Source organism: Xyrauchen texanus, chromosome 48 (assembly GCF_025860055.1).
Source record: "Xyrauchen texanus isolate HMW12.3.18 chromosome 48, RBS_HiC_50CHRs, whole genome shotgun sequence".
Taxonomy (NCBI): Eukaryota; Metazoa; Chordata; class Actinopteri; order Cypriniformes; family Catostomidae; genus Xyrauchen; species Xyrauchen texanus.
In genome coordinates, this window is record NC_068323.1 from 15,515,513 (window position 1) to 15,535,157 (window position 19,645).

General features: G+C 38.9%; 1 protein-coding gene across 2 annotated transcripts in view; it reads right to left on the reverse strand.

Annotated features, from left to right (window-relative positions):
• LOC127639687 (transducin-like enhancer protein 4) overlaps positions 1-19,645 on the reverse strand; it is a 63,745-nt gene that overhangs the window by 10,402 nt on the left and 33,698 nt on the right. Inside the window, exons 4-9 of one of the 2 annotated variants that reach the window (XM_052121842.1) lie at positions 17,775-17,819; positions 6,138-6,200; positions 4,305-4,379; positions 3,769-3,943; positions 3,328-3,344; positions 1,109-1,243 (exon numbers count right to left, since the gene is read on the reverse strand). In XM_052121842.1, coding sequence (XP_051977802.1) covers positions 1,109-1,243; positions 3,328-3,344; positions 3,769-3,943; positions 4,305-4,379; positions 6,138-6,200; positions 17,775-17,819 — 510 coding nt within the window. Of the gene's footprint in view, positions 1-1,108; positions 1,244-3,327; positions 3,345-3,768; positions 3,947-4,304; positions 4,380-6,137; positions 6,201-17,774; positions 17,820-19,645 lie in introns of both variants that reach the window. The other variant, XM_052121841.1, reaches the window with a different exon arrangement.

Below are 19,645 nucleotides of genomic sequence, written 5' to 3' on the forward strand. Positions count from 1 at the left end.
ATCAACATGAGTACAAGCGGCAGCTGTTTACCACTGTAACTAGAGAACAACTCAAGAAGACATCACAGTGTTAAGTATTAAAGTTAATCTCTTTGGATTTACCACGAAAACTTGCCATGCATAGAACAACACTTGTGTTTTCTCCCGCAGATGCATTAAAAGTGCAACGATGTGATGAATATTAGCGGATGCATTGCAAGAGATGTGAAGAACGTGAGCTGCTCTCTGAAAGTGGTGTATTTGGACACAAGCAGGTAGGAGAAATCCATTATACCATAATAATTACGATCAGGTGCATGCAAAGATGCAACTTTTACGTCATTCAACCCCGGGTTCGCACCAAACGTCTAGTGTGAAAGCTCCCTTATTTATGATTATTTTAATGTTTTTAACATAATAAATAAATAAATATATTGTGATGTCGAAAAGGTTATTTGAGCAGCTGATTCACTATGATAACTGCCTCTCTGCTGATAAACATGAATGCAGATCGCACTGTTTTATAGTATGCCTCTGAGTCCAGCCTAGTGTAATTGCACCGGTTTGATAGAAGAAAGAAAAACCAAGAAACAATTGATTCAAATAATATTCAAATAAACTGTTTAAATGTCAGGAATTCACAACAGAGTAACTTCTAAAAAGTAGCTCATACTTCAGTACATTCATAGTATGCTCTTACAGAAGCTCACTGGTATATCATGTTGTTTAATGTTACATATTAAACATATTAATCTTTAATATGTTTGATACATCTTTAAATAGCTATAACAAGTAATTTATATTTTATTCAGAATATTTGGTCAAATTTTGGTCTGTTACAGTTTGATACATGTTTTTGTCATTTTGCATATAAAATATATAAAAATGATAAAATATGTTATTTTTGTTAACTAAAATAAATGTCCCATTTTTGTCCCAGTAAAATGTACTTTATAAGTCAATTTTATAGAATTAATGAATGTCATGATGAAATGTTGGTTAAAGGTCATTTAGATCAAAATGCACAAAATTATGACTAAAATAAAACACTGTGTGAAAAGTAACATTGTTCATGTATTGTATTCACAGAGACAAATGCCATGTATGACTATTGCAATAAAGAACTTACATAATGAGAAGGGAGGACATCTTTTTCATCACACCGTCTCCGTTTGGCATCACTGCTGGTCTGTGAAGAATAAACCCCTGACGGACCCTGACAATCCTCTACTGCCTGACTGTCCGTTGATGACACTGATTTACTCTACAGAGAGAAAGAGAGAGTACTATTTAAATGCACACTGTCTTACAAAAAGCTTAGATCAGAGGTCGTTTAATATGTGGCAATACAAAATGTATTTAACTTCAACTATAGCTAATTTTAAGAAACTAAGGTAGCTGAATCCCTTGGCTTCAATTGTTCACCTTTCAAAACTAAATCTTGTTTTCTGTACTCTTTGCAATAAGAAACATCCTTCTGGTCTGCGATCACCACTGAAGTGTCCAAAAACATTTGGTCATTATTCAGTGTTAAATGTATATCTCCTAACTTTCATCATTATGAACAGTAGAGCAAAACTGGTCACAGATCAGTGACTTCAAACAATGGGTTTTCTGCAACGATGCAGTTATACGAGCCAAACGGGAAGTGCATTGGACTGAGTTGAGAAAAATGGCCACCAAGAAGCCTAGTTCTCCCAATAAACTCGTTTTCACTGAAATCTCTCCCTCTTTCCTCCCTCTCACTCAGTCCTTTCCTTGACTTCCTCATTTTCTTCCTCTATCCTCTGCAACAACAAAGCATCTCAAAGACCCTTACTGTTGCGACTCCTTCCCCTGTGAGTTATTTTTATTTTGCACTTGTGGTGAAACAGCTTTCATTTGTGGCAAACTGCTCCATTCAGTTTTGAGGAAACAGCAGAAGCTTTTTATTCAAGGAATATTCCGGGTTCAATACAAGTTAATTTCAATCGACAGCATTTATGGCATAATGTTAATTACCACAAACACTTTCTTTAAAATATGTGTTACTGTGAGGCACTTACAATGGAAGTGAATGGGGCCATTTTTTTAAGGGTTAAACATAGAAATGTGAAGCTTATAATTTTATAAATGCACTTAAATTAATTCTTCTGTTAAAACATGTTTATTATTTGAGCTGTACAGTTGTTTAAATTGTAATTTTTACAGTCAATTTAGGGTTTTATATAACTTTACACAGAAAAGGTTCATAAGTGATTTTCACACTAAAATCATGTTTACACTCATATTGTTCATGTCTTGTGGCAAAACGTTTGAAAAAATGAGTTTAACATTCATAACTTGACCCCCATTTACTTCCATTGTATTTCACTGTAACCCAGATTTTTGCTTTTTTTTTAATTATTATTAAAAGCTTTTTTATTTGTGGTAATCAGTATTATGCCACAAATGCTGTCGATTGAACTTAACTTGTATTGAACCCGGAATATTCCTTTAACTTAAAAACCTTTAAAGGAAAAGTTCACCCAACAATTAACATTTTGACATCAAATACAAAGTCATGCACACAACACTTGCGCACAATGGATAAGACAGTAAGAACACAGTTTTTGTAGTTTAAAATTGCGAAATGGTGGATTTAAGTTCTATATTTTTGCTAATAAATGGAAAACCAAAACTTTAATGATTTGGACAGATGAAACGTGTTGCCAATAAATAGTCAGTAATGATAATATATTGTCTAAACGATGCCGGTTATTTTTATGACTTAAAAGTTTATTACAGAAAATGACAAAATTCTGAATGAATATTAGCAGGCTAGCTTGAATTATGCAAACAAAGTCTGAAAAACAAAACATAATTTATGCAATAAAGTGGAATGCATAAAAGTGCACAGCATAAAGAGTCAGTGGGTGCTGACCCCGCCCCTAAGATTGAAATCCTAGAATTGTCCCTGCTTAAAAAGAATATATTTCAGGCCCTTGCGTAGCTATAAGTGTTTGCCAAACAAACTTGTGTAGAGATTGTTTCAGGCCTATGACTGGAAGCAATAAAATCTTCCTCCTTTATATGAACAAGTCTGATCTTTTGCACTGTTTGCTACAATAGGACAAGGGTAACAACTGTATGATGCAACAAATTGACAGAGAATTATAGTTTGTTACATAAAAAGTACAGAGTGAATGGTTTTCATCAGTGATAATGGCAGAGGGTAGGAAAAGTCTTGTTTAGGGAGTCATGGAAGGTCGAGCAGATTTCATAACCCGTTCTTCTCTTTAAAGGCTCTGTATTTGGATTCATTTATCAAAGTCAGTACAGTGGAGGCACACACACACACTTATACACTAACACAAGTTTGATACTCACCCTGCTGGGCGCACTCTCTGTGAGAGAGTGAGAGAGAGAGAGAGAGAGAGAGAGAGAGAGAGAGAGAGAGAGAGAGAGAGAGAGAGAGAGAGAGAGAGAGAGAGAGAGAGAGAGAGAGAGGTGGGGTTAAGGATTGATGTCAACAATTCTATAACAAGCCAAAGTCATGCTAAAAAATCCAGTCAGGGTGAAATAAAAATACATCTATTGTATTGAGCAGTCCCCTTCTGGCCTCCCAGTCTATCAGTGCCTCCAGGCTTTTCAGAAGTTTATCCCATTTAATGCGCCAATTCAACACATCTACTGCACCCTCTCTATTTTTCTCTCTATTTTTAAACATTCTATTAGAGGTCGACCGATAATGGATTTTAAAACTGATATATCGTCTACATCTAACAAATAAGATGCTTTGCCTAAACATAAGTGTAGAGACTGTCTCACCTCGCAAGTGCTCGGGGTCGAGGTGATTGCGTTCGTCCTTATTGCCGGGGTGTGCGGATACTCCCAGAGCTCCTGTGAGGGCCAGCAGTCCAGACGTGCCACCCAGAGACAGGCCTGAAGGGTGAGGAGTGAGAGGGATTCCTGGAGTGTGGTGAGACAGGTGCTGGAGCTGCTGCTGCTGAGATGGATGGATGGAAAAGATAAGAGAGGAGAGATCACAAACAGATAAAGTCTGTTTCTCTCCAGTGAGCAGAATGTTTTGCTCTTCGCTGTAACAGAGACACACATTCTCTCAGCAGTCCTCTGTCTCTCTGAGTTCTGATCATGTTACTGCACTTAAAGCCCAGTGATATATCCCTCATAGAGACAGAGACAAAGATTTTCAATGCTTTCTACATTTCATATTATTCTCAAAACAGTTGAATTATTTCACACTTTTATTACCTAGAATGATGTTATTCTGCAGTGGGATCAAATTGAATGATCTCTCTTATGTCTATCTATCTGTCTGTCTGGAGAGGTCAGAGGTCACTCACCCCTATGATGGCGTTGAGCTCTGCCATGGTAACTTGTTTGGCTCGTTCTACGGCCTGAACAACCTGCTGCTGATGCTTTTTACAAACACACACACACACACACACACACACACACACACACACAATATACAATTTAAGGAAGAGCACACATCATCATTTACACACTAATACATGCGCACACACACACACTAACACACACAAATAAAAAGTGACACATAGGTCATAAGGATGATCACTGCTGAATGGGATGCACCAACACAGGAATAGGATGTGAGGAAGCTCGCTGGAGTTTGCATGTTTTTCTGAGGTTATTTTTGATGTACAGAGCGAGTGAGTGTTCTTTATTCCTTATATTTAGTGTATCGTGGTTTAAAGTATGGATAGGTTGCAAAGAGCTATAGAGTGGTGGTGGTGTAGTGGTCAAAGCACATAACTGGTAATCTGGTAATCAGAAGGACACTGGTTCAAAACCCACAGCCACCACCATTGTGTCCTTGAGCAAGGCACTTAACTCCAGGTTGCTCGAGGGGGATTGTCCCTGTAATAAGGGATCTGTAAGTCACTTTGGATAAAAGTGTCTGCCAAATGCATAAATATATATTAATTCATAGTGTAGATTCACTCAACCCACTGTGGACTACGAGCACTGCAGCTCCAAAGCTTTGAAGATGATAATGAATCGTTGGATCCCTGTCATGGGAACTGGAGCATGGAATGTGTTTGGATGCATAATGGGTCCAAAATGAGTTTTAAATGAAGTCCTCCACATGAATGTGAAGGAAATAAGCAAAGGGTGACTCTACAGGGCTGTTCATTTGTTTATTGTTCTCAAGTTAGATTTTTATGTGAGTGAGGGTTTGTAAATGATTACAGAATTGTAATTTGTGGAAGAACGGTCCCTTGTATGACCCAAAAGTTGCTTATTGCCAGAAAGTGGCGTACCTATTTACATGCACTGTATAAGCAGCGTTCTCTTTACTCCCATATACATGCAACTCAGTCAGTAAGCAGCTTTACTGACAGCAACATAATTTACCCATGATGCTTGTGTAAATAACAAACGTGGTATCCGATAAAATACTTTGCTATTTCATTCTCTGTTGCTTCACTTTATTTCTAGATATTCCAGCGTTCTTACTGTGTTTTCTCAATTTCCTCGCGACCTGTTGCGGAATTGCACTGCAATAGTAGGGTTAAACTCTTTTGTTCTAGCGCATATATGCGAACATGAGGGACAGTGAATATTTTACTTGACAGTGCATGTAATTTCCCCCACTGTACCCCCAGAAATGTTGAATTCTCTCTGCTGTGTTGACTTGTTGTTTGGCTCCATCCTATGACGTTTGTTATCTGGTCTGTTCACGCACATGCACATGCAATAACCTGTAAGATCGCTGCTTATGCTTTTACATGACCACATAAGCCACTTTCTCCAGGAGAAACCCACGTTTGTTAAACAGCTTTTCTTAATCTCTTAAACAGCATAAGGAAAATGGCATTCTCGTTTACATGATGTTTCAGAATGAAAATCAACCGTTATCTTTAGTGCATGTACACGTGGTCAGTAATGCTGGATTCAAGCTGAATTTGCTCCGCCAAACAACCTGACCTCGTCAATTTAATCACAGATGACTTTCAGTAAATGGACGCAGTAAAAGTATATGCTTTGTTAAAAAATGCAAGGTATCAGCATTCCTTAATTAGATGGAAATGAGAGACAGTGTTGTTAAAATTTAAATGCTTTCGCCATACGAGTGAGTGTGTGTGTGTGTGTGTAACCCAGTGGGAGAAAACCCCAGAACCCTGAAGAGTTGTCAATCACTGTCAGCTTACCTCCTGAGAGAGAAAAGGGATGATTTGAGCACAGATTGCACTGAGTCGCTTCACAATCTCCGCCTGAAAGAAAGCACACATACACACTCATGATTAGAAGAGAAAACAGTGGGGGCCTGCGTAGCTCAGCGAGTATTGAAGCTGACTACCACCCCTGGAGTCGCAAGTTCGAATCCAAGGCAACCAAATTGGCCCAGTTGCTAGGGAGGGTAGTCACATGGGGTAACCTCCTCGTGGTCGCGATTAGAGGTTCTCGCTCTCAGTGGGACCATGGTAAGTTGTGCGTTGAGTGCGGAGAGTCTCTGCTGTGTCATGCACAGTGATCCACATGATAAATGTGCGGACTGACTGTCTCAGAAACTGAGGCAACTGAGACTTGTCCTCCACCACCTGGATTGAGGTAACCGCACCACAACGAGAACCTATTAAGCAGTGGGAACTGGGCATTCCAAATTGGGAGAAAAAAAAAGTGTAATATATATATATATATATATATAAAAAAAAGAGAAACAGTGACAATGGCAGTGGCCTCTCAATTCCCATGCACACCAAAGGTTTTAGCTTAGATTGTATTCATGACAATGATGTCTAAGCAGCAATAAAGTCAAACTATTAGTCAAATTAATTGTTATTCTTAAAATGCTACATCTCCCATCATGTGTGTATGCTTACTAAGCTATAGTTTTGAGGCAAAATTGTTCCCAAAAGTGTGCTAAATCTCTCAAAATTTCCTTATTAGATCATCCGTTAGTGTATTAATTTGGAAGAAAGAAATCATAAAATAGGAAATAAAGTTTTTATTATTATTACGTTTTATCTTAGGGGAAGTATGTGGGTTAACGTTAGTCTGTAGAACTTATAATTGGCTTTTAATTAAAAAAAAAAATAGAAGTCTGTGATATGTTCCCATATACTGTATATTGGTATGTAAACATGTGGGTATGTTCCTGTGTGCATGTGAACTGAGAGCTATTAATTCAGCCATTTATCTGCGCTCTGTGTCTGTGTTTTTGAATAGAACACACCCTACACTATGACTACCTCGGCCTAAAAATCAGTACTTCAGGTGGTTTTGTTCTGGCAGTGAATGTACTAAAAGAGAAAACCAGACGAGTTTAAGGGCAATGCCCTATGCTAAACCCGCTAACAACTACAAACACCAGTTTCAGACCAGCACTGCTGAACAAAAACAAATCAGAATAAACCAAATCATTAAAGAAAGCAAAAATTCATATTTGGACCATTGAGAAAATTAAAGGAAAAAACCAAAGCAAACTGGAATGTTATTGGGCCCTAAACAGAAAGTATAATCTGAATAAAGCAGAATATCTGCACACTGTAAGAGGTCAGAGATGGAGCCTCACCAAATACAGGCTCTGTGATCACAGTCTGGCCATAGAAAAAGGGAGACACAGACAAACATGGCTTCCAAAGGAAGAACGAGTCTGTTCTCATTATGACACTGGGGAGGTTGAGACACATATTCTCCTTCACTGTGAGAAATTGACAGAGGTGAGAGAGAAATACCTTGACAAACTCTCAAACCTCATGCTACAGTTTTCCAGTTCAACAGAAACAGATCATGCATCAGTTGCAGCAAAATACATTTTTGAAGTGCACACCCTCAAAAACCAATCACTGCCTTAAATGTACTTCATTTACAGTATTTATTTTCCTTCATTTTATCTTCATAATGTCTTGTTAAATGCTTGTTTTATTTTATATTGTATAGTGTATATTGTTATTATAGTTTTTATTTTATTTATTACCTGGCACCTTATTTTAATTCTATTTATATTTTTTACTGTTTTATTATTATTCTTTGTCTTTTCATCTGTTTTGTGTATTAATGCTTTGGCAATATTGTTTGTAAACACAATCATGCTAATAAAGTACTTTAAATTGAAAAGAGAGAGCGAGCAAGCGCTAGAGAGAGAGAGAGAGAGAGAGAGAGAGAGAGAGCGAGAGAGAGAGAGAGAGAGAGAGAGAGAGAGAGAGAGCGAGAGAGAGAGAGAGAGAGAGAGAGAGAGAGAGAGAGAGAGCGAGAGAGAGAGAGAGAGAGAGAGAGAGAGCTCTTTAGGGCTGAAAAGCTTGAATAGTCTCAATCTCCTTGCAACAGAGCAAATCACACACACACACACATTTAATTATAGTCTCACTAAGAAAAACACCACAAACAGGCATACAAGTGTTTCACACACTGCACCACATGAACAGTTAATTACTTTCTCACAACCACACACACACAAACACCACCTTCATAATCTACTATTATCATCTTTTTAATTATTTTCTTTGTCCTGTGATACGTCTCACTCCCCCTCTCTCTCTCTGTCTCTCTCTCTCTCTAATACACACACACAGTGATGGATTGCAGTGATGGAGGCACAGAAACATAAGCAGACCTCTAAGTGCACTCTAATACCTACTCGAGGAGCAAAGAAAACATTATATTAGGGTTCTGTGTCTTATACAGCCACATAATAACATGGAACTCTTTCATATCAATGTATGTGTATTTTGAGATTATCTATCGATCGATCGATCGATCTATAATTGAATACGGTTGTTTTAAAAAGGATTTTGTTTCGCAACTTCTAGCTGAAATAAGTTTATGATAATGTCATAGAAAAGGGGCTGTAGAATAATGCTGTGCAGATGTTATACACAGCAAATAACAATGATTCTTTGTTACTCCTACCATATGAGACTGCAAATAAGTGAACAAACAGTGTTTGGTTGTCTTTCTGTCGGGACACTGTACCAGTGATGCTGAACATCTGCAGATTGTGTCTGTGTGTGTGTGTGAGTACAATCGAAACAAAGCTCATTTGTGTACAAGATTGCTAATTATGTAACCGTTTTGGAATGAAACTGTGTGTGTTTTAGAGATAGATAGAAAGAGAGAGAGAGAGAGAGAGAGAGAGAGAGAGAGAGAGAGAGAGAGAGAGAGAGAGAGAGAGGTGGGGTAGGGAAATAAAGAAACGAAGAAGGAAAACAAGATGTATGTGTGTGCGTGCACTAGTTTGTGTGGAAATCCCAGGGTGCCAACCTTTTAGCATAATGGCTTTGTCGCTTGATCAAAAAGGACCTGAGTAGGTGCAGATGCCCTGCTGAGTGTGTGTTTGCGCACGTGCATGTATTTACCCAGACTTTATGCGAATGTGTGTGAATATGTTTCCACATTTGCATAGATCGGCTTTGAAAGTGTGTGTGCATGTAGCTATGTGTGCGTCCAGTAGTTAATTATCTTCCATACAAATGGAATAAACCATATAGTTAGTCTTCATGATACAGTACATACATAATGTGTGTATTTACCAGGTATGTTAATTTTATTGCAATTGAAAAGCAAAACTGATACATTGCGCTCTTTCTCACTAGTTTTCTTGATTGATCTTCATTGGACTTCTGTGCTTTACACTTTTATTTTCTTACTGAAATTCAAATTACTGCCCTAGTGGCTGAAGCTGGAAGTGTTGTTGAATGTATGGGCATGTGTGAGCTTCAGTTTCCGAGTGAAATTTCAAAAGAGTGGCGCCAAAAGCGAGTTGTATTTTTAGTTGTAAATGATGTAATCGTGAACAGGAATGCATATTTTATTAATTCTACCTCCTAACCCAAACGTCACTGGAATAAAAAATTATTTTACAGTGAAAATGCAACCTCTGAATCAAGCTCACCTTTTTTTATGTGAACGCGATTACTTTCTGGTTTCTATTTGACCAGATCCTATGTCTCTGAGGTTGCTCACACAACACACTATCAGGCACACTAGAGGGAAATGTGTTTACACTTGAATTCATGCAAAATATCTGATGTGGGATGGCGCTTGCAGTAATTCGGAAGTATGGAGTTCATAAACTTTCGGAAGCAACATGGCAATTTCCAATAACCAAAATTGTACCCAGCAGTTTGGGGATGCCCTCAGTTGAATAAGTGATTCCTAAATAAAATAAATAATGTAAAAAAAAGTCAAAAGGTTTGTATTAAAGTTAGGTTTAGTCTGTGGTACTGTATTGTGCATGTGTGTGTGTGTGAAGGGGCAATGTTTAGAGTTTTGGGCCATCTGTCTAGTTTAGTGTGTGAATATAAAACTTGAATAAATATGAGGTGGACTGATGTGTGTGTGTGTGTGTGTGTGTGTGTGTGTGTGTGTGTGTGTGTATTAGGTCTCTATGAGAGGAAAGATATTGTATAAAAAATAAACTGGCACAGTTTTGGCTGCAGGATGTTTCCACAGATGCCCCATAAAAGGCTGCACTTGGTTTGGGTGAGTGTGTAGTGTATTTATATTTATTTGTGTCCACATGTGCAGGAACGTGCCCCCACCCACCCACCACTGTACATGGTTTTTCTCTCACATTTAATTACCCTTGAGCCAATGCATGTGTATATATGCTTGGTTGTGTGCTCATATCCTTTTTGTGTACGTGATTTTCAGTGCTTTACTGCTCTCCTCCCTCGTTCGGTTTCTTTTCTTCCTTTTCCGAATGAAAGGGCCATCAATCAGACAGCGAGAGCGCAATAGAGAGAGAGAGAAAGAGTTAGGGAGGGGAGGAGAGGGGGATATTGGCAAAGCACCAAGGGAAGAGAGGCTGGCACTCTGCCCAGAAAAAAGGAGAGCAACGAAGAGAGGGAAGGACAGAAAAAAGGAGAGAGAGCACAGAGAGTCAAAATGAGAGGAGGTAATTTAAGAGAGAACAATCTCAAAGAGAGAGAGATAGGGGTGAACGAGACTCAGCAACTGAGAGAGAGAGAGAGAGAGAGAGAGAGAGAGAGAGAGATAATGAAAGCAGTGTGTCAGATGAGGGGAAAGTAAATGGGGAAAATGGGGCTTTATTGAATACCTCTGTACCCATGACCACAATTAGTTATTAGTTTGTCAGTGCTTAATATTTGCCTTTAAATATTTGTAAAGAGAGACAGAGAGAGAGAGAGAGAGAAAGCACGCCATTAGACATGAAGGGGGCACTCTGATAAGACCATACCTGCATCCAGGGGCACCATTTTAAAGGGTTGTGTATGTGTGTGTGTTTTTTGCCTCTTATCCCACCACATACACACAGCTGGCTGTTCTCACATACACCTCATTTCATTGGCTGTGATAATAATGCCAGAGCCATTAGGGGGACTTTTTCACACTACTGCTATAAAACCACACACAAACACAGCCCTGCACACACCTAATTTACTCTTATAGAGTAAGAGGACAGACAGATAGACAAACAAACAAACAGATAGACAGACAGATAGACAGATGGACGAATGAGTGGACAGATAGATAGACAGGGAGGAGAGACGGATGGACAGACAGGCAGACAGATAGATAGACAGGTTGACGGGTGGGGAGATGGATGGATGGGTGGACGGACGGACGGACGGGCAGAGAGACAGATGGACAGACAGACAGACAGATAGATAGCACTTTAAAAAAATTTGTCTAGTTTTGTTAGTCAATTCTTTGATTAGTTGCGATTAACTATGAAAAATCATGCACGATTGGGCAAAAGTTGAATGGGACAGTAACAATTGTCTACGTAGATCACAACATGATTTCGTAAAATGGTTGAAGGATGCGTATGAATACCCTGCGGAGGCTTAGATGTAGACACGTACATTTATAATTTATGCCAAGGGAACACAGCAGCTGAGTATGCACTAACATCCCACACCCTAGTAGCACAGAGTGGATGGAATGACATTGCCCTCAAAACTGCCAACAAACAAGGGTTGAAAATGTAATTACAAGGGGAGCAAGCTTGTAAAGATCACAATCTCTCACTCTCCCAATATATTCAGCTACCCATCCAATCTTATTTGCAACAACCCTAGAACCTCTCTCCACCAACAGCCTTGCAAAATACCACAGCCCTCTCCATTAAGTCTGAATCCAGACAAACCCATGCAGGTGGGCAGTAGGCATCTCTCTAGAGAAGACAAAGAAGGCTTCGTGAAGGTTTGTGCCTTTACTGTGGAAAATCAGGATCACCAAAATGCCTTATTTACCTCCCCTATGAGTCACAGCCATTGACAATAATCCCATTGGTGATGGTGCCATTCAACATATCACTACTCCTCTGAAATTACAGGTGAGATGTTTTCATTGTGAAGTGATTCAACTCTACTAAATTGTTTCTCCTAGAAACCCTCTTGTTATAAGTTACACAACACTGTATTATCCTGGATGGAAGGGAAAATCACTCGATGGTTTTCTCAGTGTTTAAGGGATACATCAAACCCCTTCCTCCTCTGACATATCACTCAATGTTGGTCGAAAGCCTGGAGATAAACCAGACCATCCACTTCTCCAGCAGACACCAGGTTTTTCTTTGTCAAAAAGAAGGATGGAGGTCTTCTATCCTGTATTGATTACAGAAACTCCATCACTATTAAGAACCTGTATCCTCTCCCCTTGGTCCGAGGGATCAGAGAATCTAAACTTTCTTCTAAGCTTGATCTACGCAGTGCTTACAACTTTGTTTGGATCAGAGAGGGGGATGAATGGAAAAACTCCTTTGTTACCAACACAGGGCACTATGAATATCGGGTGATGCCATATGGATTAGCCAACTCACCTTCAGTTTTCCAATCCTTCATAAATGAAGTACTAAGAGGTCATGATTAAGGACTTTGTTCTGGTGTATATTGATGATATTCTGATTTACTCTCCCTCAGAGAGAGAACACATCCATCATGTTCATCTGGTGCTTCAAAGATTGAAGTTGGAGAAATGTGTGTTCCATGGGTTCACTATATCATTCCTGGGATATGTACTAAGCCTTCAAGTTTCAATGGACAACTCCAAGGTGGAAGGTGTGATCAACTGGCCCACACCTCAAAATGTCAAAGAACTTCAAAGATTTCTAGGCTTGCCAATTTCTATCATCATTTGATCTGAAAGTTCAGTTACATTGCCTCACTTCTGATGTCTCTGTTGAAAGGAAAGCCCAAGAAACTCCTTTGGACCGAGTCAGGTCACAGGTTTCGCTACTGCCCCCATTCTGAAACATCCTGATCCCGCCTTCAGCATGGAGGTGGATGCATCTGATTGTAGTATCGGGACAATCCTATCTCAACGATATGGTACACCAGGTAAACTTCACCCTTGTGCTTTTTATTCCTGCAGACTAACACCATCTGAGCAGAATTATGATGTTGGAAATAAGGAACTACTCTCCATCAAGGCTGCACTCAAGGACTGGCGCACAACATCCTTTCCAGGTCCTAACTGGCCATAAGAACTTGGAGTATATCAAGTCAGCTAAATGTCTCAATCCAAAACAAGTGAGGTGGGCCCTGTTTTTCACCAGATTAATTTTCTCTGATACTTATGGACCTGGAAACAAGAAAGGTAAGGCCGATGCACTTCCCAGGTTGCATGACACTCAGGAAAACTCTCCCTCAAGCATTCATTGAAGCTCCAGTGAGATGGGATATTATGAATGAAAGCCAGCAAGAAGAACAGACTGATTCCACACCAACATCTTGTCCAGAAGGGAAAACATATGTTTCAGACACTCTCCGCAATCATTTAATTCATTAGGTTCACACATCATTACCTTCTGGTCACCCAGGGTTTCAACATACTCTCAACCTGGTAAGAAATACCTTTTGGTGGCCCACTCTAGTAGTTGATGTTACAGCTTATGTCAGTGGCTGTGTTGTCTGTGCCCAGTCTCATTCTCCCAGAGAAATCTCTGCTGGTTTCCTAGAGACCCTTCTTGTCCTGCGTCGTCCTGGTCTCACCCGGCTGTGGATTTCATAACAGATCTCCCACCATCTAATGGATATACTACAATCCTTGTAATTTTTTCGACCATTTCTCAAAATCTTGCAGACTTCCTTCACTCAAGGGACTACCCACTGCTTTGGAGACAGCGGAGACACTTTCAATCAGGTGTTTTGGATGTTTGGCTTACGTGAGGATATAGTATCTGAACCAAGTTCACAGTTCACCTGCAGAGTTTGGAAAGCCTTTTGTCAACAACTCAATGTGAACATTAGTCTGACATTTGGTTATCACCCGCAGTCCAATGTTCAAGTGGAACGACTGAATCAAGAAATTGGCAGATTCTCACGTTCATATTGTAGTCCGTTACAACAATAATGGAGCCGCTTCATACCATGGGCAGAATAAGCTCAAAACACTCTCGTCCACTCCTCAACTGGTCTGACCCCCTTTCAGTGTGTCCATGGATACCAACCACCCTTCTTCCCCTGGTCTGGAGAACCCTCAGAAGTACCTGCCGTAGATGCATTGCAGTGAGAGAACCTGGGTTATGGCACACGTCCACATTCAACGAGCAATCTGACATCAATGCATCCAGGCTCATCGTCGATAAAGACCTCCACCATATTACCAACCAGTCAAATAAGTCAAATAATTTACATAGCAATGAAAATTTAACACGTTTAGACTCTTCTCAATGAAAACCCAATGAAAAACTATTGATTATCACCGAATAAAACAAATGCAAGAATTTAGATCACACAATATTCAAATCAAGCGCTCGTAAGTTTGAAACACTGTTCAACTGTTACACTGAAAACACAGTTTAAAGTGCACTTTCAATGATTTGATGAAGAATTGAGTAATTAAATTAAAGCCATCAAGTAAATAAACAAAAAATAAATACCCAGTTCACCGTTGCAGGCCTGATTGAAGCTAGGGTGTGTTGTAGCCTTAAACAAATGGCTGCTTCACTCCAAAGAGTAAAAAAAGAAAACTCACTCACTGTGACCTGGTATGATGTTATATGTATAAGCCATGCACCAACCACTCAGATGAGAGATTGGAAAGGAGTTTGGGGAAGACCACGACCTATTGAGGAAATCCAGCGGTGCCAGAGGAGATTTTAGATTTGGTAGCTCAAACCGCTATCTGGGAAGATATCCGTGCCACTCATAGTAAACACTTGCAATGTTTTTCCTACAGATATAGAATGTCATATAGGCAAACGTACAGAGCCAAACCACAAATTAAACTGTGCTAGCATTAGCATCAGGCTACTGGCAACAGTCCATGCAAAAAAACAGATTTTTCTTGGAAACTTCACTTCCAACTTTTAATCAAGTCATTTACAAGATAAACATGTTAGTCACATTTGCAAGCCAACCAGATCTGTCTTAACAATAAGGTGATCAGTCACGTGACGCCTTGCGAGGAGCAGACGTGTAAACAGCGAGCTCTGTGCACTTTGCTCGTTTTTAATCATTTTTATGTCTTAAACCAGTAAGATTCGATACACCCTGCTACATATCTGTTCTTTGAAGTCAACATGTCAAAGAATACAAAATCCTTGGGCTCTGAAGATTTTAAAAGATACTTACGCGCTCAAGTTGATACTTCAGTTTGAACTGTGCAGCAGGAGAAATTCATTGCCAACCAGCAAGCATGTCTGTGATGCTGATGAAAATGGTTGCAGACTTGGAGGATCTTGCTATAATACACTGATTGATTACTGCGATGGAAACAAAATTCTCTGAGTTGGTAACAAGAACTGGGGACATAGAGAGACAGATCGATTATCTGGAGTCATCGGAGAGGCAATTAGCTGCTAATCTGCTAGCAACCAAACAGACTTGCAACGCGTTTGGGAAAAACTGGAGGATTTGGAGAATCGTAGTATGTGAAACAGCATCTGAATTGTTGGAATTCCTGAGCATGAAGTAGGTCGAATATGGTGAAATTCCTAGAAGAGTTCTTCACGAGTCTGCTCGACATAACAGGCCACAAGCTGGAAATCGAGCGAGATCACAGGGTCTCGGCTCGCAGATCTGCCAGGATGCTAGAATCATGTCACATTCCAATCTGATTGGCTGGCTGTTCGTAATTTCCAGAAGTCAGCATGCAGTCTGACAAGTGAAAAAAAGTTTAACTGGCAAGGTACCAGGTTACTACCCTTTGCAAAAAAGTACTGTGGGGGTTGGAGTACCATGGTAAAAAAAATGGTTATTTGATGGATACAATGGCACTATATGAATACCCTATTCATATACCATTGCATTTACAAGATACACCAAGTTACAATGAAGAATACCACTGTATTACCATCAATGAGCACATTTAAATGCCCACTCTTACATTGATTATGCTTAATAACCTGACAATGTGTAAGGCCACGTAAACACCCTTAAATCCTTTGTTAGTGTAAGGTCATGAACAGTTTACGCAATCCTGATCGGCATGCATTGATTTTTGCTCATTACCCTAATTTCAGCCTTCATGTACTATAAACACATTTACCGACATTCTTAGCTGCTTATCAAATGTGCACAGGGGTTGTGCACTTTGGATGTTTATGCAGTGACGTCAAAAGAAGAGAATAATCAGATGACTTTAAATGGTTTTCTTGCATTGTCTGATTTTTTTAAATAAGATTATTTTTGATAGTTATCAGTGTAAATTCACTCATATTTAATTCAATAACTGAACATACCTTGTACCTTGCACATATACTGTATTACCACTTGCACATGTACATATGCCATTCTATGTTATATGTCCTATTTTTTTGTATGTCTATTTATTCTCTAACCTTGTTTTATATCCCGTGTCTCACTGTAATGTTCTGTGCGCACTTGCTTGGTTCTCCTATCACCAAAATAAATTCCTTGTGTACGTGAGGACACTTGGCAATAAAGCTCATTCTGATTCTGTATTACTGTGCATGCTCGCTCAATGTCTTATTATTTAAAGGCATGTCTAAGCCCAACTGTACATTTTCTTACTTTTCAATGTTTGAAAAACCTTGGTATTGTCACTGTACCATATCCAAAAAACTTGGTAATCTAAATTGGCATTATCCCCTGTATTTTTGGGAAAAAACATTCAATAGTTCAAGAGTTTAAGACTTTAAGACAATGCAGAGATCTAATTTTGAAGAGCCCTCAAAAAACTAAAAAACTAAATGATGACTGAAAAAAATTACTTTAATAAAATGAAATATTAGCAGTATATATGTTGCTTGCAAAAAAAGTTTATTTCGTTGTTGTAACACACTGCAACTTCTGAATGGCTGTCAATGAAGAAAGACACTTAGAGGTGGTGCAATATCAACATCTACCAACAGGGGCGAACTAGAGCACACTAACCAGTCAAACCTTGACTCTTTGGTTCCAACACTGCCTGGTCTACAGTGGAGGACTGATTTGGGATCAGCTGTTGTTCACACCTAAATAATCTCAGTATGATGAAAACAACACTGATCCTGGAAGGCCTGTTTATGATTATGACATTAAGTAAGTGTGGCCTGCAGTAACCTTGAGTGAGCCATCAGCAGGCTGGATAATGTGATACAACACACACACAGAGCCTCCACTCCTGTAAATTAACTGGAAATGAGAGAGAATGTGGCATGTATGTGAAATGAGGTACAGTACGTGCAGAAATGTGTGTGGGTAAGGTTTTGCCTACATTGTTGTAGGGAAAATATCCAGAAATATAATTCGCTCACTATCAGTATAAAAACAAACAAACAAACTAACAAACTAACAAAAAAACAGGAATGACTTGAAAGCAAAAGTGTATGCATATAGTATTTAATTTGACTGTGATTGTCATAAGAGGGATTTTAAATGTGCTTGCCCTAAAACCCCATTAATACCACCAATCACACAAAGATAGCTTCTTACCTGTTTGTGCATTTCGATGTTGAGTCCGTAGGACATCTCATAGTACTGTGGGAACAGAAGTGCAAGAGCAATCAGCAACACGATTAATTAAACAAAACTGAATCATTGTCAATCAAATTAAAACCTCAGCAACCTGACAGACACTAACCACTTTCTAAAACTACAAAGAGTTTGAGGGTGCTAGCATTAAGAAATTGAAAACCGTTCCACTTAAAATAAAAAGAAAATACCAGAACAAAGAGATTTATATTTTTATGACTCTAGTCAGCATGTTTCTGTGCATCTATTTCAGCAGCCAGATGAACAGCAGAGTGAATGATGGAGATGAAATCTGACACAACTGCTTGCTTGTTCTCGATAGTTTCTTTCTCTCCATCTGCCTGTCAAACTCACACTCCGTAACTGCTCTGTGTGTAGCTCAATTCAACAATCCTTTCTCTCTCTCCTTATCTCTGTCTTTTCTGCTTAGCTCCCTTGTTACTGTCTTGCTCTCCTCTGCCCCCTTGTCCTCTATTGTTCCAGAAACTCCATTTCCCATCCGTGATCTGTCCATGACCTACTCTTGTCTATCAAACCTTTACCGTGGTTTACTCTCAGGATTAGAGTTTTATCATACCTAATGACATCACCTAGAAACCAAAAAGTGTTGATATGAAGTTAACGGGTGTCCAAATATTTCACGTTAAAGCAAGTCTATGGAATGACACTTTTAAATTGATAGATCACCCAAGAATGAAAATTCTGTGATCATTTACACATCATCGTGTTGTTCCAAACCTGTATGATTTTCTTTTTTCTGCGGAACACAAAATGGGGAATTTTAAAGAATGTCTCATTTACTGATTTCCATACAAATGGCAGTTGAAAGTGACTCTAAAGCTTTAAAAGAACCCAAATTATAAGTCCATGTGACTTGCGTGTCCTATTGCAATGTCTGCTGAAGGCGTATGTCAGGTTTTAGTGAGAAACAATCTAAAATGTATGTTTATTTACAATGAAAAATTCGACCAAGATTCGCGTGGTTCAAGTTTTAACCGTGCGAAAGTTCTCGAATTAACATTATTTCTAGCTTCAACACATACACGTGAAAAGCAAAAGAACATCGCAAATCCATAAACAGTGAAAGTTCTTATGTGAACAAATTAAAGTGTGAACGACCTTCTCTCATGCACCTTTGAATATGCAAATGCAAAAACAGCAAAAGTTCTCACAAAATAAAAAAATAGCACAAAAGCATAAACAGCATAAGTTCTTGCAAAAGCAACAATAGCATAAAAGCAAAAACAGTGCAACTGTTGCGAACTGTTTAATCTAGAGTGTCAACACATGAATGTGCTTCTCTCATGCACTTATGAACTCACGATATCAAGTTCTCATTAACAATGTAATTTCTAACATAAAAAATGAAAGCGTGAATGAGCTCTCTCATACACCTTTTAATATGCAAAAAAAAACAGCGCAAGTTCTTCCAAAAGCAACATAGCTTAAAGCAAATACAGAGCAAGTCCTCGTGTGAAAAATCTAATTATTAATGTCAACATATAAACATGTGAACAAGCTTCTCTCATTGACTCATGAATGTGCAAAGAAAAACTTTGTCAGAAGTAAAGACTTTCACTATAATATAACTGTAAAATTATTTTAATTCTTTAAATTCACCCTTTTGTGTTGCCCAATAGAAACAAGTAATATGGGTTTGGAACATAATTTTTTAAGTGTGCTATTTAATTAAGATACATGTTGCTCTGTATTATAATTTAATGTCTTTTCAGTATCGATCACTTCAGTAGTTGATGAATTTCAGGTAAAGCATGACATAACAGCAGAACTATTGGGAGATCCCCATTTCACCATCTATCTGGTTTGCTGGC